General features: G+C 41.3%; 1 protein-coding gene across 1 annotated transcript; it reads right to left on the bottom strand.

The window, feature by feature from the left end:
* Window positions 1-4,136: 4,136 nt before the first annotated feature.
* LOC112255118 (sodium/potassium-transporting ATPase subunit alpha-1) lies at window positions 4,137-19,227 on the bottom strand. Its single transcript, XM_042323829.1, has 22 exons — window positions 19,068-19,227; window positions 14,707-18,978; window positions 14,331-14,456; window positions 13,575-13,634; window positions 12,426-12,629; window positions 12,174-12,287; window positions 11,950-12,084; window positions 11,530-11,647; window positions 11,154-11,422; window positions 10,614-11,057; window positions 10,154-10,346; window positions 7,868-8,043; window positions 7,640-7,776; window positions 7,334-7,484; window positions 7,060-7,228; window positions 6,804-6,958; window positions 6,516-6,639; window positions 6,223-6,368; window positions 5,505-5,635; window positions 4,945-5,046; window positions 4,561-4,652; window positions 4,137-4,355 (listed from the first exon to the last, which is right to left on the bottom strand). The coding sequence occupies exons 2-22, from the start codon at window positions 14,716-14,718 to the stop codon at window positions 4,327-4,329; spliced, it is 3,087 nt and encodes a 1,028-aa protein (XP_042179763.1). The 5' UTR covers window positions 14,719-18,978; window positions 19,068-19,227; the 3' UTR covers window positions 4,137-4,326.
* Window positions 19,228-19,512: the final 285 nt, after the last annotated feature.

Below are 19,512 nucleotides of genomic sequence, written 5' to 3'. Positions count from 1 at the left end.
GGCAGCTTGTTGCATCTACAAATTATTAACTCTTTAACTTAGGGATCCTAACCATTAACCCCGTCTCAAGGTTCTGTTTTATGTCTTAACTTCACCCTTCAGTTTGGACTCCAGTAGGAGTGCTGATGTAGGATCAGTTTGTCTTTTAGATCATAGTGAATAATATTATATGGACAGATCCTAGATCAGCACTCCTACTCTGAGGTGCTTTGTGGATATGGGACCAGGTATTTCACTGCAGAACCAGACAGGCAGATTCAACCACATGTCCATAGGTCACTGTAATTAGTGTAGCATGCTACCTGTGTTAGATATAATAGAATAGTATAGAACAACACATCTTTATTGTCCACCCACATATCAACTTTTCCCTTTGGCTTCACCCTACAATAAGACAATCGAAAATTGTGTTAATAATGAGCATTACATACAAACTCTAATTAAAACACATTCACTCAGACAGACTTTTCCCCCACCACCGACAGGACAACTAAAGTCAAAGAAAACTATTTGAAATGCTAATTATATTGAATTTAATATTTTTATACACAAGACTTTGCTTCATGTTTCATGTCGATGTACAGTATCATCTAGGACTTGTTATACCCAAGAAGCTGCTTGAATGCGTTTGCATGAATTTTACTTGGAGAGACTTGATGGACAGATGGACAGACAGCGGAACACTTAGGCACAGTGTGTGTGTGTGTGTGTGTGTGTGTGTGTGTGTGTGTGTGTGTGTGTGTGTGTGTGTGTGTGTGTGTGTGCGTGTGTGTGTGTGTGTGTGCATGTTCAAAGACGGAACTAAAAATATCTCAAATTGTATATACAAGCTGTGAGCCCGATCCTATAAATGAGTTACCATGGAAACTATCACGTTCCTGTCCCCACAGAGCAAGCGAGAGGAAGCGCCTCTCTCTTTATCTGCATAATGCCCCCTAGTGGGGAAGAAAAACCAGTCAACAAGTTGGTCTCAGAGTAGGATGAAGCTGTCCCTAGTAGGCCTATAGACTGATCTAAAGTCAGCTTTGCATTTGACCCATATGCAAACACAGGCCAAAAAATACAGGCTCTCTTTCATATAACAGCACCATTGTTTTGGTTGAAGTTGCTCCCTTTTCACTGTATACATCAAACAGCAGGTGATAATAGGTTCCTTTTCAGTCGGTACCTTCGGTGAAACAACTATGGGGAGTAGCACTTTCGCGACTTCGATTGAAGAATTAAAATCACGGCTAACAAGGCCAATGAAATCCGCGCCTCGCTGGAAGCCTCGGCTTCCACAGATGATAAGCCCGAGGCTCGGATTCATTCCTTCAATTATTCCGCACTTTACGTCGATGTGAGCAGGAACGATTCAAGCTACTAAAAACAAAATGTTTTGGAACACAAGACTATCTGACTTTGCGCCAACTAAACTGGCAGCTCACTGTGTGCGCAATAGATGTGGTAGAGAGGTCAATGGAACTTGACCAAAACAATGGAAAGTCATGGAAACGCATGGGGGAAAGATGCCGTGAGGAAAAGATCCTGAATCTCCTCATTGCCCCCTGGAAAATTTGACCTACATTTGGGCTATTGTTTATATTTTTATTTCACACTATGTTGAGGTATAAATCGGAGTACAATGCTGTACTGTACTGTATATTTTGAGTCCTACAAAAAATGTAACAAAGCGCCTCTGCAAAGCCCTCATTCAAACTTATTCCAGTGTCTGTGTGTGTGTGTGTGTGTGTGTGTGTAGGATACCTTCCCCTCCCCCTCCGAAGCATAGGCCATTGTAGCCTACTGACATTACATAATTAGAGAAGAAGGGATTCACTTTTTCAATGCTAGTTAAGGATACTATAGTTATCAGCTTTCACGTGTTTTTATTTGAATTCTGGTTCCATTCTGCACACACAACTTTGTTGGCTAGCTAGCTAGCTCTGGTCCAACGTTAAGCGAACTCTCGGAAGTTCAAAGACATTCAACGTTCCTTCATAGAAGCTGCTCCTCCGTAGGTATAAAAGATTCAAGCCAAGCTTCCTCCTCCACCCTCTCTCGCTCTCTCCCAAACCGCAAAATTTCAGTCACATCTCACACCCTACACTTGTCTGCATGTAAATAACTATAGCTTGCCCCCTCCATCCGCACTGATTGGTGAAGTCATTTAATGTTGAGCAAAATGTTGTTGTTTTTTATATCAATTGTAAACCATTACTTTTTTGGGGTTCAGAACTTTATTTTGCTGGTCGGAACAGTGGAATGGATTCTTTTTTTTTTTACCTTTATTTTACTAGGCAAGTCAGTTAAGAACAAATTCTTATTTTCAATGATGGCCTAGGAACAGTGGGTTAACTGCCTGTTCGGGGTCAGAACAACAGATTTGTACCTTGTCAGCTCGGGGATTTGATCTTGCAACCTTTCGGTTACTAGTCCAACGCTCTAACCACTAGGCTACCCTGCCGCCCCAGAACCAAACGATTGGAAAATAATTTCGGGTTCCAACCACTACTTTTAATCCTACACTGTGATGTCACAGAGCATTTTCCAGGACCTTTCTTCTTATCTTTTTAACCGCAGATCATATAAATGTACCGTTTTCACATACAGTATGTAGACTCTGGTATGGTGCTGGAGATAATGAATATGAAGTTGAAAAGGGGCGGAATTGCCCTTTAAGAAAGCACTAAACGTTCCATGAACCAATGTCTCATTCATAACTGGATAATAAAGCCTGTATCCAGTTTGGAGTTTTTAGTGAATACCATTCAGTCAGACAGGCCCTTAAGATAATTGAGGATAGGGGCTCAAACAGAGGAGAGAGGGTAATCAAATACGGCCAGATGGAATCCTTGACAAATAGCTTTGGCATACCAATACCTTTTCACCATTGTGTGCATGTGTTCCGTATGACTCATTGTTTTGAAGCCATATTTGGCTTGACTTCAATGGATTTCACATGTTTGTTTGCAAGTGTTTTCATATTTCCATTCTCTCATTGTTTGTCTGGCCTAGTAATCATATATAATCATAAACCTACCTCACATACCCTCCCTCAACCTTGCTGTTGTCAGCATCAAAACAAAACAACTGATCCATCTGTGTCACAAGCCTAGTGTTTTCTATCTATAACCATAGGGAGGGAGTTTTAGAATGTTATTTTAGGTGTTCTATTTTGGAATCCTACAGTTCAATAAGGATAACAGTGTTCAGAATTTCAACAGAGTATAAAATGTGCAATCCTAAATTATCAAGTGCTTAAAGGTCCAGTGCAGTCAAAAACGAGATATTCCTTAGTTTTATTCCTTTGTTTTAGGTTGGAATAATACTGTGAATTTATGAAAATTATGATAATGCCATTTAAGTTTAAGAGCTGTTTGAAAAGACTGCCTGAAATATCAGCCTGTTTTGGTGGTATGGAGTTTTGGCCTGCTTGGTGACACCATGTGGTAAAAAATAAATAACTAATAATATTTCACCTTTATTTAACCAGTTAGGCAAGTTGAGTTCTCATTTGCAACTGCGACCTGGCCAAGATAAAGCATAGCAATTCGACACATACAACAGAGTTACATATTGAATAAACAAAACATAGTCAATAATACAGTAGAACAAAAGAAAATAAAAAGTCTATATACAGTGAGTGCAAGTGAGGTAAGATAAGAGAGTTAAGGCAATAAATAGGCCATGGTGGCAAAGTAATTACAATATAGCAATTAAACACTGGAATGGTAGATGTGCAGAAGATGAATGTGCAAGTAGAGATACTGGGGTGCAAAGGAGCAATAGAAATAAATAAATATTGTATGGGGATGAGGTAGGTAGATAGATGGGCTGTTTACAGATGGGCTATGTACAGGTGTAGTGATCTGTGAGCTGCTCTGACAGCTGGTGCTTAAAGCTAGTGAGGGAGATATGAGTCTCCAGCTTCAGAGATTTTTGCAGTTTATTTCAGTCATTGGCAGGAGAGAACTGGAAGGAAAGACAACCAAAGGAGGAATTGGCTTTGGGGGTGACCAGTGAGATATACCTGCTGGAGTACTAGGTTATTTCCCCCATAGATGCAACACAATTTAAGTCTACATGTCTTACATTAAATCCAAACCAATAAATCAAAATAATTCAGACAACAAAAAATGAATACAGTCTAAGCATTAGTGTTGAAGTGATGTTTATTTCAATTTGCATTATCACAATTAAGAACTCCTCAATGCGGCTGAGTGCACCATCACAGTGTTCATTGGATGTAATGGTAATGTAGCAGATTGAAATGTAGTGTAATGTTGTTGGTTGAGATGTAGCAGCAGAGTGACGTTGAGTGATCCTGGGGATAGCCTCTTTTTGTCAGTAGTAGGTCTCCTGTTCCACCCAACCTTAAAGAAGAGAAAATTCAGAGAGAAGAAAACAATTAGTTAGATTTCAACTCGTCACTGAAAATCTCCATGAGACAAATTAAATAATTTGTCCTTCCCAATATTGCATGCAATTGACATGTTATAACACAATAATTAACTTTGATGTAAAATTATCGACGCTATCTTAACAGCTTGTTTTCGTCCATCGTCCCTGAGAACTTACCTCCTGGGTTTCGTCGCAGGATGTATCTCCTACCCTCATCATAGAGGAAGATGAGCAGAGAGTAGGGTAAGGCACAGAACCACCAGCAAGGCCTGAGGAAAGAGAGAAGGAAAGAGAGAAGAAAATAATAAAGAGATTAAGTTGAGCGTAAAACAGCAAGGTAATGCGCTTACAGGGCTCCTAAATGTCAAATGTCATTTTCTCTCTTGGTTGGGCAGTAAACCCCATTACACTTCAGCTAACTAGTCAACCCCAACTGTTCCTGAGGCTACAGAAGTCTCCTCCACCCATTGTAATATCCATCCATTTTACCACTCATCTTTTAAAACGGGTGAGCTTTGTTCCAAGCTGATATACAGAAGAGAATCAGAAGGGTCTACTCACTTGAGGGGGTACATTCTGAGGGCGACATCCATTCCAGGACAGTAGGACAGGAAGACAGCCAGGGCAGTTTCCTCAAACAGTCCAAAGATGAGAATACGGTTCCTGAGATGGGAGAAAAAAAGGGGGGAAAATCATGGATTTGATACCAACAGGGTGGATATTGATTTTAGAAGTCAGTTGCAGGGCTGTATGCACATTAACTCTTCTCTGGCAAACAGTTCAGCTTCCTCATGACCAAAACCACCCCTCACCTGAACAGTTTCTTTCCCTGTGCTGTGGCCCTCACCAACTGGCCAGTAGTGACCAAGGCACTATGCAATCTGTGATGCACACTGCATCAAGTATCCAACACTTAGTGACCTTGTCTAGAGGTTCTGAGGCACCATATCACTAAGTACAATTGTGAGTATGTGTAAATGTACTTGGTGAATAAAGGTGATTCTGATTCTGATTCTGGTGATGTATAATTCAAGACCAGACCAGTGAAGATCAAGTTTCAGAAAAAAACTCTTAGGACCCAGACCTAGACCAAGACCACACAGATCAATATGTGTACTCACTTCATTCCCTGCTGAAGGATGGAGTTCCTCCTGGTCTTACAGATGATCAAATCAGCCCACTGTACAACTACAATACTGGCGAAGAATGCTGTGTGGCAGGTGAACTCCACAATCTTTCTGCGCTCATATGTCTGAAGGATGGATCATAGACCATAGAAAGAGAGAGTGTGTAGAGAGACATATGGAAAAAAGAAGAGTGAGAGGACATATGTTTATTACATTGGTACATTACAGTAGTGAAGATTACTGACTACTCTGTTACCAAATGTGTGGTGAACCTGTGTGCCGGTGGCAGCAGTGGCATTCACAAATGGTAGTTCTGGAGGAATAGAAGCAAGCTATTGACGAAGCCCAAAATAACGGAGAGGACTGTTGAGGCTACGGACCTGTATGTCTGAATCCCTGGCTATGACTGAGATGCTCCTTCTTTCTCAAGACCATCAATATTTCCTCTGCTGACTACCTGAAATGCAAGCTGTGCAACAACCGTGATCCCATCCATGACTTTTCAACTTTCTTGAAACTGTATCAGATTTATTGACTTATTTTGTTATCTTGAATTTCCAGATATATACGCAATTCAGCTTTCAGCTGCCATGTATGCTGGAATAAACTAAACAAAAAAATTGGGAGAGAGATTGAAAAAGCTCTTATCGAGAACAAGGCCAATGCAAATCCGTTAGTACAACAAAAAGCAGAGCGGTGTTTTTGTACTTACCCACTGCTGACCGTAGCTGTCCTCCATGTCGTTCATTATCTTGTTGTCCCAGTCCACACGCATACCCAGCAAATCCATGGGCAAGAACCCGTTCTCAGCCAGGATAACAAAGTATGTGAAGAAACCGGCTGTGGCCTGCATCATACCTGTGAAGAGTAAAAATGAGGAGAGTATTTTTGTCAGTGAAGAGACATTGATCAGATTGTTAATTTGCTATGAAACTGACTGGCCAACATACAACGCAACAAGACCCAGGCAGGCAAAACAGAAGAAGGGCCAAATTAACTCCTTACCAATTTGACCGTAGGCTATGCTAATGAGCCTCTCGTTCACCAGTTTGTCAGTTTTGGGGTTTCTGGGCTGTCGCTTCATGATGTCATTCTCAGCTTCTTCATAGGCCAGGGAGATAGCTGGGACCTTGAAGGTAATGATGGGAAAGATCATCGTTGGTAACTTTTAAGTTAGTTCAAAGACCTTCCAAACAAACTCTAAAATGATCATGTACATTGTTCTTCATAATGCAGCAGAACACATGATCAGATTGTTCACAAAGGAGGAGTATCCACATCTGAAAGACCCACCATATCAGTTCCCAAGTCGATACAGAGGATGGTGACGGTTCCTAGGGGCAGTGGAATGTTGGCGATGATGAAGAGGAGGAAGGGTGAGATTTCTGGAATATTACTGGTCAGGGTGTAGGCGATGGACTTCTTCAAGTTGTCAAAGATCAGACGGCCTGAGGGGGAATAGAGGATGGGGGGAAGGAATAGTCAGGGTGATGAGAGAAGGATGGAAAAACCCAGATTGATTGATGGTCGTTGGCAGAGCTTCTCTTACCCTCTTCAACACCAGTCACGATGGAGGCAAAGTTGTCATCCAGGAGGATCATGTCTGCAGCCTGCTTGGAGACGTCAGATCCAGAGATACCCATTGCAACACCGATGTCAGCCTTCTTCAGAGCAGGAGAATCGTTCACACCATCACCTGTCACAGCCACAATAGCACCCTGTGGATAAGTAAGAGAGGTGTTAACAGATGTTAGAAACTCCAAAAGTGAGATGCAATCATCCTGACTGACTCATGAGCATGAATTAATTCAATAAAATAGTACCTGACGCTGGCAACCCTCCACAATGATCAGCTTCTGCTGAGGAGATGTTCTGGCAAACACAATCTCAGTGTGATGGGCCAAAATGTCATCCAACTGTTCGGCTGACAGGTCCTTCAACTCTCCACCGTGGACAACACAGGCCTTGGCATCTCTGGAGGGTACAAATATAAGCTAAATATAGGGGCTTGTATGGGTCTGTTCTGATGATGCCCCAAAAAGGCTAAATAAATGTTGCTGTCACTCCACTTTAAGTGTAGACGGTGTGATGACGTACACTGAAATGATCCCAAACAAATTGCAACATACCTTGGATTGACCTCAGAAACGGGGATTTTCAGACGAGCAGCGATGTCCTCAACAGTCTCGTTTCCTTCAGATATGATGCCCACACCCTTGGCAATGGCCTTAGCAGTGATGGGATGATCACCAGTGACCATGATAACCTAAGGGAAAGAAGGGAAGAGGAGTGGTCTGATCACAGTGGCTGCTATGTGGATTGACTGAAGAGTCGTGTCAAGTATTACATTGCCATACCTTGATTCCAGCACTCCTGCACTTTCCCACAGCATCAGGCACAGCAGCACGGGGAGGGTCAATCATGGACATTAGTCCAACGAAGCACAGATTCTCAGTTGGGAAGTTCACCTCTTCACAATCAAACTGGAACCCCTCAGCGAACTGGTCATCAGGGAGCTGGAAATGACAGAAACCTGAAAAAGACACAGAGTCAGAGACACGCCACAAACAAATTCTTCATGTTCTAGACCAGTCAGGGTCGAACTGGATTGTGGTCACAAAGAAATACATTAAGAGTATAGATTATGATGGGACAATGTACAAAAGGTTTTAAGAAAGATAATTTTGTTATTGGTTTCTTTTAATTTTGAAAATGTAATGAATTGAAGGTTATTTGTTGATGTTAAAATTTAAAGCGGCAATCAGCAGTTGAAACAATAAGAAAGCGGGCTCCCCACAGCTGGTTCGGTAAAAAGCTGAGGGATGGAGCTGGAGAAATGATACCCCTCATAGACAGAACTATGGATGCAAGGATTGACCATCCATGATATCAAAATGATAGTTTAACCACGTTTTGAGGCTATTCAGTGTTGTTTTACATTTACTTTGTTAAAACTTGTTAGGGCTAGGCAGAATACTGCCCCCTTTGGATGAATTGCGTGCCCATAGTAAACTGAAAAAAAATCTGTCCAAAATTGCTAATATATGCATATAATAATTATTATTGGATAGAAAACACTTCTAAAACCGTTTGAATTATGTCTGTAAGTATAGCAGAACTCACAGGGCAGGCAATCTCCCAAACTATTTTTGGGAGCCTGAAACTTGGGGCAACTTTGACGTCATCGCCCCCACCCTTCCCAACCAGCTATGGATCTGGAGACACTTTCTATGTCTTCCACTAGATGTCCTCATTCAGTACAGCGTTTAATTGTGCAAATCCCGCAAGTTTTGACCCTTTGGTAGGCAAAAGACTGAGTGTCGCGAGAAAATACAACGTGACGAGAGCGCGCTTTTGGAGCAGACCTTCCTTTGTTCCAGAATGCCTGAGAAGAAGCAAGAATGTCCGATAGATTTGAGAATTGTTTTGTACGTTTAGAACATCCTAAAGCTTGATTCTGCACTTAGTTTGACCAGTTTAGTCGACATATAATATGTAATTTTGAAGTTTTGATGCGCAACTGTTCAGGACCAGAAGTATTTTGGATGCATTTCAGCTGGAACTCATAGCATATGCTAGTATAAAGGCACACGAAGTGAAACAAAACGATGTATTGGGTAAGTATGACTCCTTCCACTACATTCTGATCGAAGACCATCAAAGGTAAGGGAATATTTATGTTGTAATTTTGTATTTCTGTTGACTCCAACATAGCGGAGAAATATTGCTTACGTCTGAGCGCCGTCTCAGATTATTACATAGTGAACTAATTCTGTAACGTTAAAAATAAATGTAACACAGCGGTTGCATTAAGAGGCAGTGTATCTTTCTAACTATATGTAGAACATGTATATTTAGTCAAAGTGTATGATGTCTATTTATGTTATCTGGCGGCACTATCTGTAATTTCTCCGGACATTTTTGAGTATTTTCTGAACATGAAGTCAATGTAAATGGAGATTTATGGATATAAATGGCATATTATTGAAAAAAACATAAATGTACTGTGTAACATGTCCTATTACTGTCATCTGATGAAGATTTTCAAAAGGTTAGTGAATTATTTATTTTTTAATCCTGCTTTTATAATTTTATATTTTCTGGGACAAAATGGCTGCCTCTTGTCTTTGTTTCGGTGGTGGTCTAATATAAATATGTGGTGTGTTTTCGCCGTAAAACATTTTAAAAATCGAATAGATGAACAAGGTGTTTATCTTTCATTTGAGGTATTGGACTTGTTAATGTGTGGAGGTTAAATATTTCTAAGAATATTTTTGCATTGCCTGCGCCACGGTTTCAGCTGAACAGGGGGTGGCGGACACTGAGAGGGACGCCTCGCTTTAACTTTAACAAACATTGGAGTAAAAAAAAGCTTATATTTTGGGTTATGATGGTTTACGACAATTGAACTAATTAGGCATTTATTCAGTTATATTCTTCAAGAATCAATAGGTACTTATCAATAAGTCCAAAAATTGAGGATAAAAGATGTAGCAAATCCAGATTGCCTCATTAAGGTTATGTCATTCGATTTGGGGTGGGGTCGCAAGAAATTCTGGTTGAAAAAATGGGGTCCCCACTGACAAATTCTGAATACCACTGTTCTAGACTTTTCATTCAGTCCAATATTGGTGCCCTCTTACCCAGCACTCTCTCTCCCAGCCCTCCCAGCTCTTCATAAGCATTCTGGAAGGCTTCCTTCAACTCGTCATCCAGAGGCTGTTCTTTGCCCTGGATCAAAATGGTGGAGCAGCGATCCAGAATCCTCTCAGGGGCTCCCTTCATCACCAGCAGGTGATTGGACTCTCCGGCCACGATGTTCTTATGAATGGAGAGCTAGGGGCGAAATGAATTGGTTTTTGATCAGATGACACCACGAAGAGAGTTTAAATTTAAATGAGCAGGCAATGACCAGTAAGTAGCCTACAGTGCCTGGAAAACGAAAGTTCTGGCAACTTATTGGATGTCGATACAAAGTGGCATTTCCAAGCTGATTGAGAAAAGCCATCCATCCATCCTGATGTTGAGTCTATGACACCACCTTCTACAACTCAGTTTAACCCATGTTAACCCACAGATACCACAGAGAGTGCATGTGGTTACCTGATATTTGTTGGTGGAGTTGAAGGGAATCTCAGCGATCTTGCTGTACTTTTCTCTCATGTCTTTGACAGACCCGCAGCACAACTCGATACACTTCAGCAGGGCAGACTCTGAAGCATCACCAGCCACATCTCTCTTGAGGATAGGTACGTTGTTCTGTTCTGCCAGGAAGACGGCGCGGTTGCACAGGCCAGCGACTCTAGCCAGGGAAGCCCAGGTGGCAGAGCTTTTGTCGAAGCAGGTACCACTCTGATTCTCTGTGGTGTCAGCCTCATGGATCTGGTTGTCGAACCACATGTGAGCCACGGTCATTCTGTTCTGAGTCAGGGTTCCGGTCTTGTCAGAGCAAATGGTGGAGGTGGAGCCCAAGGTCTCAACAGCTTCGAGATTCTTCACCAGGCAGTTCTTCTTGGCCATACGTTTGGCAGTCAGAGTTAAACACACCTATGATAGAAAGACATATTATACAGTTACATAATCAACAAGTTTTGTTGTTAGGACGGAAGTTTTTGTTAAACATGACTTTTCATCAGTACTCACAGTTACAGTAGCCAGGAGACCCTCTGGCACATTAGCAACGATGATTCCAATGAGGAAGATGACAGCTTCCAGCCAACCATATCCCAGAATGAGGGAGAGGACGAAGAAAGACACGCCCAGGAAGACGGCCACACCGGTGATGATGTGGATAAAGTGCTCAATCTCTTTGGCTATAGGCGTCTTCCCACCCTCCAGACTCGTGGCCAAGGTGGCGATACGACCCATGACAGTGTGGTCACCAGTGTTGATGACGATACCTCTGGCAGTTCCTGACAAAACATGGAGAATATGGTTCAGAATCACAAAATGGCTAAGCGATACATTTCAAGTTATTTGAACTATTCAATCACTACGGCTAGTTACAGAAGTTATTTACCTTCAACACAGTTGGTAGAGAAGAAGGCAATGTTCCTTGTCTCCAGGGGGTTGTCATTGGAGAAATCCGGGGTACGTGTCTGGGGCTCAGATTCACCAGTGAGGGAGGAGTTGTCCACCTGAGTGGGAAAAGAGAATTGCATTAATACAACATTGAATGACACTAAAGACGTCCGCATGCTTCCCATCCGAAACAGTTCAGAACAGTTTGTCATATAATATGACAACATTTTGTGCCGTTTTTCTTGGTTTTGGTCTCCGGCAAGTTTTTGGGGGGCTGTACTATCAGTACTGGACAAACAGTACTATTGTCACAAACAGTACTATTGTCACTTTTAAGGGAGTAGGCCAGCCAAACCGAAGTATGTGGAACCATTAGGCTAGATATCTGACCCATGATCTTGGATTGTAAAGTACTCACCTTGCAGCCGCTGGCAGAGACAATACGCAAATCAGCTGGGATCCTATCTCCTCCTTTCACCTCCACCAGATCTCCAACCACCACTTCTTCAGCGTTGATGTTCTTCTTCTCACCGTCACGGACAACCAGGGCTTGCTACAAGGCAGGTGACAGGATTACAATCCGTAGACATGACAATACAATCAAGTTCTTCTCAGAGGTGTTTGAAAAGGCAGAAGTCTAACCTGTGGGACCAGGTTCTTGAAGGAGTCCATGATCTTTGAGCTCTTGGCCTCTTGGTAGTAGGAGAAACAGCCAGTGACAATGACGACAACAGAGAGCACAACACCCAGGTACAACTGTGAGGGACAGAAACGAAGAGGGAGAAAGACTATGAGACTATTACGTTACAGGTAAGTTAGAAAACCCTTTCATGCACTAGAGGCATTGTAGTTTTTGTTAAGTCTCAAATTATCTCAGAATTCTATAATTCTCACATTATCATTAGCTGGCTCATCCTCGGAGGCGGCCTGGATTCCGTAGGCCAGGAAGCAGAGCATTGCACCAATCCATAGGAGCATAGAGAACCCACCAAAGAGCTGCCTGCAGAACTTCACCCACTCAGGGGTAGTGGGAGGAGGGGTCAGGGTGTTGGGGCCATCACGAAGAAGGATCTCCTTAGCCCGAGCTGAGGTTAGACCCTGGATGGGGGAGGGATGAGAGAGAAGGAGAGAGGGAAAAGGTAGAGAAGAGAAAGGAGGAGGGAGGAAAGCAGGAAGAGGGAAGAGCAAGAGGCAGAGTAAAAGGTAGTAGAGTGATTACCTATGGAACTCAAAACCTTCCCCTCCCCTTTTGTCAGCAAGAAAATCTGTCAAACGAGCCCCCCCCATACCTCGCCCCCCCCCGCCCCTCATCACTACATAGTGCTTTCAATGTTCCCGTGTGAATGTGGCCCTTGTTGTGGAAATTCTGCTTAATCCCTGGATCAAATATCAACAGATCATTATCTGTGCGACCATCACCAAAATAGTGTTTAACTGTTATCCTTTCCACACAAGACAATGTTTAGGCCTGTCCTAATTGTACTCCACACAAAGCTGATATTGTGTCCCCTGCATTAGACCTACCCTATGGCTTGTTAAAAATTGTTCATGTTTATCTGACTTGCTGTCACACAAATGGAAAAAGTCTCATCTATGCAGCGTTTTAACTTCCACTCACTGTCATGTCTGATGTTGTGTTTTTATGCTGTGTTAACTATGTATGCCGCATTTACGGCCAGGGCTCACTTGTAAAAGAGATGTACATCTCAATGTGACCTCTCTGGTTAAATAAAGGATTCAACAAATAAAATGAAAAGAATGTAATGGGAGTCACACAATTGGAAAATATATATTTGACTCCAAACTCTGTGTAAACTTTAGGAAGATATAGATGTGTTTCATGTTCAAAGATTCAGTGGTAGATAGTGATGTGATCATGACTTAGAAGGCAGATGAAGTTCTACCTACGATATGACCTGGTGACGTAACCTCCACGACCTCAATGCGCTTCAAATTACAGTCAGAAATAATCCGTAGGAGCAGCTGATACAACTGGTTGTCAGTTTAAAAAAAACAGAGGCACACACATATTCACTCACTCACCCTGGCTAAGTCTGTGCCGTATTTCCTATGAAGTTCATCCAAGGTCAACTTGTGGTCATCCTAAATAAGAGAGGGGGGTAGAGAGATTAAGAAATAAAAAAACAGTTGCTTGTTGAACTAGGGAGTTCTCTCAACTTTTCCCCATGGCAAACGTATATGCAGAACATGCATAGTTATGAAACACATTCCTCAAACCATTTGAAATGATCCTAGGTATGATGAGGTTATGCTGCATCGATTTCAATATAAACCAAAGATAAGTCATGTGTTTCTTTATGATGGATGGAATTGTCTGGTTCACATTTCTGCCCTGAAAAAGTTCTGCACAGGGCACACACGTTTTTATTCTGCTCCTTGTATTTAAAAAAGCCGTTTCCAAATATATGCTACTGTTCCTCTGAAGTTTAAACGCAGGATATTGGGGTTTTGAGACTGCTCCCAAGGCTCACTGCAGAGTAATAGTAAGTCAATTAAAATGCTAATGAGCTTGATGCACATTTGAAAGGTTGTGTGTTGTACCTTTTCTGATCCACAGAGATTAATAGGCTTACTGCTTACCTTAGTCTTTTCTTGCTGAAAATAGTGTTGATGCTATATCACACTATTTAAATCATCTCTTGGGCTACGGATTAACATTTTTGCAGCCAATTCCAGTGCTTTGATGTGTAAATTGCATATTGATAAATGTGCATTGTTCATGTCAACTACATTAGATGAATATAATTAGTAAATGAATGAATAATCAGTTTTCCTCACCAGGTCAACTTCCTTTTTCAGATCGTCCATGTCCTTCTTCTCCTTTGCTTTCTTCACCTCCTTTTTGCTCTTTTTATTTCCATTGTCCTCGGAGGTCGCCGCCAGCTTATAATCATCTTTCCCCTTCTGTATATCAGAAGGTACGTTAATGATGAGAAAGTGTGAACTATCGATGTGCCTCTTTCCTAATGAGGGCTTAGATAAGGAGTGCATTCAGAACTTTATCAAATATAGAACTTTATTTTAAAAACTAAGAAGCAGCCATGAACCGAAGGCTAAACTTTTAATATGAACTGCAAAAAAATGACATATTTTTTAAGTTGAAAGAACAGAATATAAGTCAATCCTGATACTTAAAAGTGAAATCCAGACTTACTCCAAGCCCCATCCTTGCACTGCTGTTCTAGGACTCTCAATCCCAGTGGTTTGTAAAGAGAATATACTTGCTCCTTATCCTGAGAAACTCCACCTGTTACACGTTTACACTTCTGTCTCTCACTTTCTCGACGTCTCGAGTCACCCCAGAGCTCCCTGGATAGCTAACTGAGGTTTGAATATATTTATATACCCGACTGGTTTACCTGCCCAAGGGGAGGTACACAGGAGGAATGAGGCAGGTGAGTGGAGAGGGGGCTGAGGATGGGAGGGGTTGGGGAGGAGGAGGGGGATCTGTGAAATGTAATTTATTTATTTATTCAACCTTCACCTATACAGCTTGGTCATTTTGACGACAAGGCCCCTGAAAGAAAGAATCCGTCTGACGTTGACGGTAATAACAGTGTATAGTGGAATGGAAAAGAAGTTGACAGTAATAACAGTGTGGAGTGGAATGGAAAAGAACGAGGACAATGAATGAATAAAGATCATTTTCTTTCTCTCTGCTGCACTTACTTTCTCACTTGTTGGTTGATTTGAAGGAAATCCTGCACCTTTGAAGCTAAATAATGTCACGAAAAGCCATTGAATCGAGCATAAACAACTGTGTTTGTACATTTATTCTCACATTTGAAACATAAGTTGCCAGTATAGAAACCAAGGCCATGAGCCTTTGTTCGGTGGCGTGTTGGTTGTTGCAATTATAACAAACAATACTGACTTTGACCCAGAGGCCATTTTATCTGCCTTCCAACTGGACAACGTCACAGCGCATTCATTCCTTGACCTTTGCTGTCACATGTAAATCCACAGGTTTAGATGGAGGCTGTGGGGAAGAGTGCGTAACCTTGACACACTCAGGGAGAGGTTGTACTTCGGGAGGCAGGGCGGAGTGCCGCGGGTGTCTGTTTAGTAAATGTCTGGCTGTTTGTGGTTGTCAGTCTGTGGGGAGAGGCGGGCGGTAAGAGAGATATGGGGGGGGGTGTAGATGTGTAACACCAGTTTATTTAAATAATAGCAACATCAAAACTTAAATCGGCGATATGTGAATTCTTCCATAGTAGCTGGTATACCTTGTGGAGTGTAGATGGAGATTTAGAGAGGGAAATAATGACATGATAGATGGATAGATAGAAAATAGAGATGGGTAGATAGAAAATAGAGATGGGTAGATAGAAAAGAGATATGGGTAGACAGAAAAGAGAGATGAGTAGACAGAAAAGGTGAGAGTTTCTGAAAGATAGTGTGTGTTTTTAGAGATATGTAAACTGTACTGCGCCACCTTTATGTATACACGAGGGGAGGTCCTCGGGACAAGTTAAGCACAGGTCTGTCAAATGATTGAGATGAACAATAGTTAACCAAAGTGCCAAGGTTTATTAACATAGAGGGCACAAACAATGGATTAGCAGCAGGGCAAGAAATACTACAAAGTCTCCAAGACTCAAACCTTGCATGTAAAACACTTCAAGGAGAATATCATGCAAACTTAGAGTATATTCACAATCATTGTAAGATAATATACTTGTGATTAAAAAATATTTGTAAGACGGCATACCTGATGAAACATTCTTTGTTAGATATCATACTCAATATGAAACATTCTTTGTTAGATATCATACCCAATATGAAACATTCTTTGTTAGATATCATACCCAATATGAAACATTCTTTGTTAGATATCATACCCAATATGAAACATTCTTTGTTAGATAGCATACCCAATATGAAACATTCTTTGTTAGATATCATACTCAATATGAAACATTCTTTGTTAGATAGCATACTCAATATGAAACATTCTTTGTTAGATATCATACCCAATATGAAACATTCTTTGTTAGATATCATACCCAATATGAAACATTCTTTGTTAGATATCATACCCAATATGAAACATTCTTTGTTAGATATCATACTCAATATGAAACATTCTTTGTTAGATATCATACCCAATATGAAACATTCTTTGTTAGATATCATACCCAATATGAAACATTCTTTGTTAGATATCATACCCAATATGAAACATTCTTTGTTAGATATCATACTCAATATGAAACATTCTTTGTTAGATATCATACCCAATATGAAACATTCTTTGTTAGATATCATACTCAATATGAAACATTCTTTGTTAGATATCATACCCAATATGAAACATTCTTTGTTAGATAGCATACTCAATATGAAACATTCTTTGAAAGATAACACACTTGTGATAATTAGCATGCTAAAGCACACACATTCATTCTTAAGACTTGCCACTGCTCTCTAACCAAAATAACCCCCAAAAAGACAACAAGCCCTGGAAGGCTCTGGGGAAGTGGTAACAAAATAAGGCAAATGTACAAACAAAACATATAACAAAGAAAATGCAACTAGTTTGACTGCCAAAGCAACACCAAATCTTTTGCCTGAATACCAGCTCATTCGCTTCGGGCAGACTCAACTATTTTTTTTTATCCTACCTACCTAATATAAGGGATTCAAACTAACAATAAGTAATGTTTCGCTAATACTTTCTTCATTCTTGATTCGGAAGTAAAGTTTATCTTGTAAATGTCTGTGTTGAGTTGCACGTGGTTCTCCCAAAACCAGAGAATATTTGAAAAGGTTTGTAAAATCCACGTTTTGCACCAAGTGAGGAGTTCCCTCGCCATATTTGCTGCCAGACATCTAGCATTTCCCAACATCTTTACAGGAACTAGTCACTTCTATGCGACGCGTCCATGGCCACGTGTAAAAATAGATGACAGCGCATCACACAGTGCGACCAAAACAAAGATCCAAACACATGCATGAGGCATTTCTCTCTCGATACAAAACTTCGATTTTTACTATCTTTCTGAATCTTCTCTGGTTTTTGGAGAACCACCTGCAACTGAACATGGACATTGATAAGATACACCTTTCTTCCGAACGAAGAAAGTAGGTCCTCGTTTCCCAGTTCCGATGTAACCAGATGCATCTTTATTTACGTTATTTATGAGCCAACTTTTGAAGTGTTTCCCCAAACAAGCACGTAGCGAACGTTCACTAAGTGCGTCGTTAGACCATGTGTCGATACTGATAGGATCAAAAGAAAGGCAGCGCTGCTCTCGGGTCAGCTTTGTCCATTCAAATCTTACCTTAACATTAGAACTATTTCACAATAGTGATGACAGATCAGCTCCTAGAGAGAAATTACCACCTATGGCTGCAAAAAGGTTATTGAGGTGGTTTATTATGCTTCCCTAATAATAATGCACAAAATCACAGATTGGGCACATGTTGTCACACATCATGAAACACATTGATGCAAAACATGTTTTTTTACAGACAGTAGCCTAGTCGCAAAATAGAACTCCATTGACTGAACATGAAATAGATTTCAGTAAAACTGAACTAGCCTATAGAGGCCCATGCAGCCTATATATCTTTTAATGCAGTCATCTCGGTTTTCATTTGAAGCATTCATTTATCCTTCACTTGTTTGTAACAATTGCAAATACTTTGGATACTTTGTATTTGTAGTCAACTTCGTTCTATAGTTATCGGCAGTCGCAGTCAGACAGATAGAATCAACATGTTGATTCTATGTTTAGCGGAGATCCTCTATGAATACAGAGACGCGGAATGGCAAAAAAAGCATCTAACGGTGCACCTTGGCTGCTCTACGAGTGGTCTGGATCACTCAGAGATGTGCAAAGGTTTTTCAGAGCTGCTTTACTAACGAAGGCTATGGAAAACACCTGGGCTACTAAAGCTACATCGTAAGAAGGTTCTAACGGTGATATTAACGCTACAAAGGCTCTGGGAAACACCTGGGCTACTAAAGCTACATCGTAAGAAGGTTCTAACGGTGATATTAACGCTACAAAGGCTCTGGGAAACACCTGGGCTACTAAAGCTACATCGTAAGAAGGTTCTAACGGTGATATTAACGCTACAAAGGCTCTGGGAAACACCTGGGCTACTAAAGCTACATCGTAAGAAGGTTCTAACGGTGATATTAACGCTACAAAGGCTATGGGAAACACCTGGGCTACTAAAGCTACATCGTAAGAAGGTTCTAACGGTGATATTAACGCTACAAAGGCTCTGGGAAACGAGGCCCTGGTTAGTTGAAAAATTGCCTCCAACCCTTTCTACTAGCCAAGATATATTGGCAACTATGGACGAATTCACATATCGCTAACTCTGTCCAGGCCTACACAGCCAACAAAACGGTGTCAATGCTGCGTCTCGCAGGCAGCGTTGATCGCGTTTCAAACCTGCGCCGAACACGTCACTGAAACACAAATCATTGTTTTACATGGCTGTCGTATACTTTAACAAGCGGTAAAACATTCACAGACCAACAAACAAAAGTTAGCTTACCCAAAGTTCGACTAACTTTGACAAACACAGCCAGCATGGATGGGTGAACAGCGAAGTGCACCGTCTCTTGTCCTCCGGGGTGGAAACAAAGATCCCAAACAAAGGTATTTATGGCATCGCTCACCTCATCTCATACCAGCCCATAGGTGCAACTGGCTACAGAGACAAGGGTGGAGATAAATATGGAGATAAACTGTGTGTGTCTATGTGTGTGGTCCTTATTTAGAGCAAACATGACCAGTGTTTACACTTTTTAGAGGTGACCACTCCCTGCATTAAAAAAACGATTGTGGACAAACAAACACAAAATGGAACTGGCACCTGTATTTGAAATGCTTGAGCCCCATCCGTTCTCACCGTTTCATTTGTTGCTACCCAGATAACTGCAAAAGAGGTAAGTTCTTGGAAAACTGACAATCAAAGCGGAAGTGTATGATTCTGGGGC

Source organism: Oncorhynchus tshawytscha, linkage group LG07, assembly GCF_018296145.1.
Source record: "Oncorhynchus tshawytscha isolate Ot180627B linkage group LG07, Otsh_v2.0, whole genome shotgun sequence".
Classification (NCBI taxonomy): Eukaryota; Metazoa; Chordata; class Actinopteri; order Salmoniformes; family Salmonidae; genus Oncorhynchus; species Oncorhynchus tshawytscha.
This window is presented reverse-complemented; position numbering and strand designations above follow the sequence as displayed.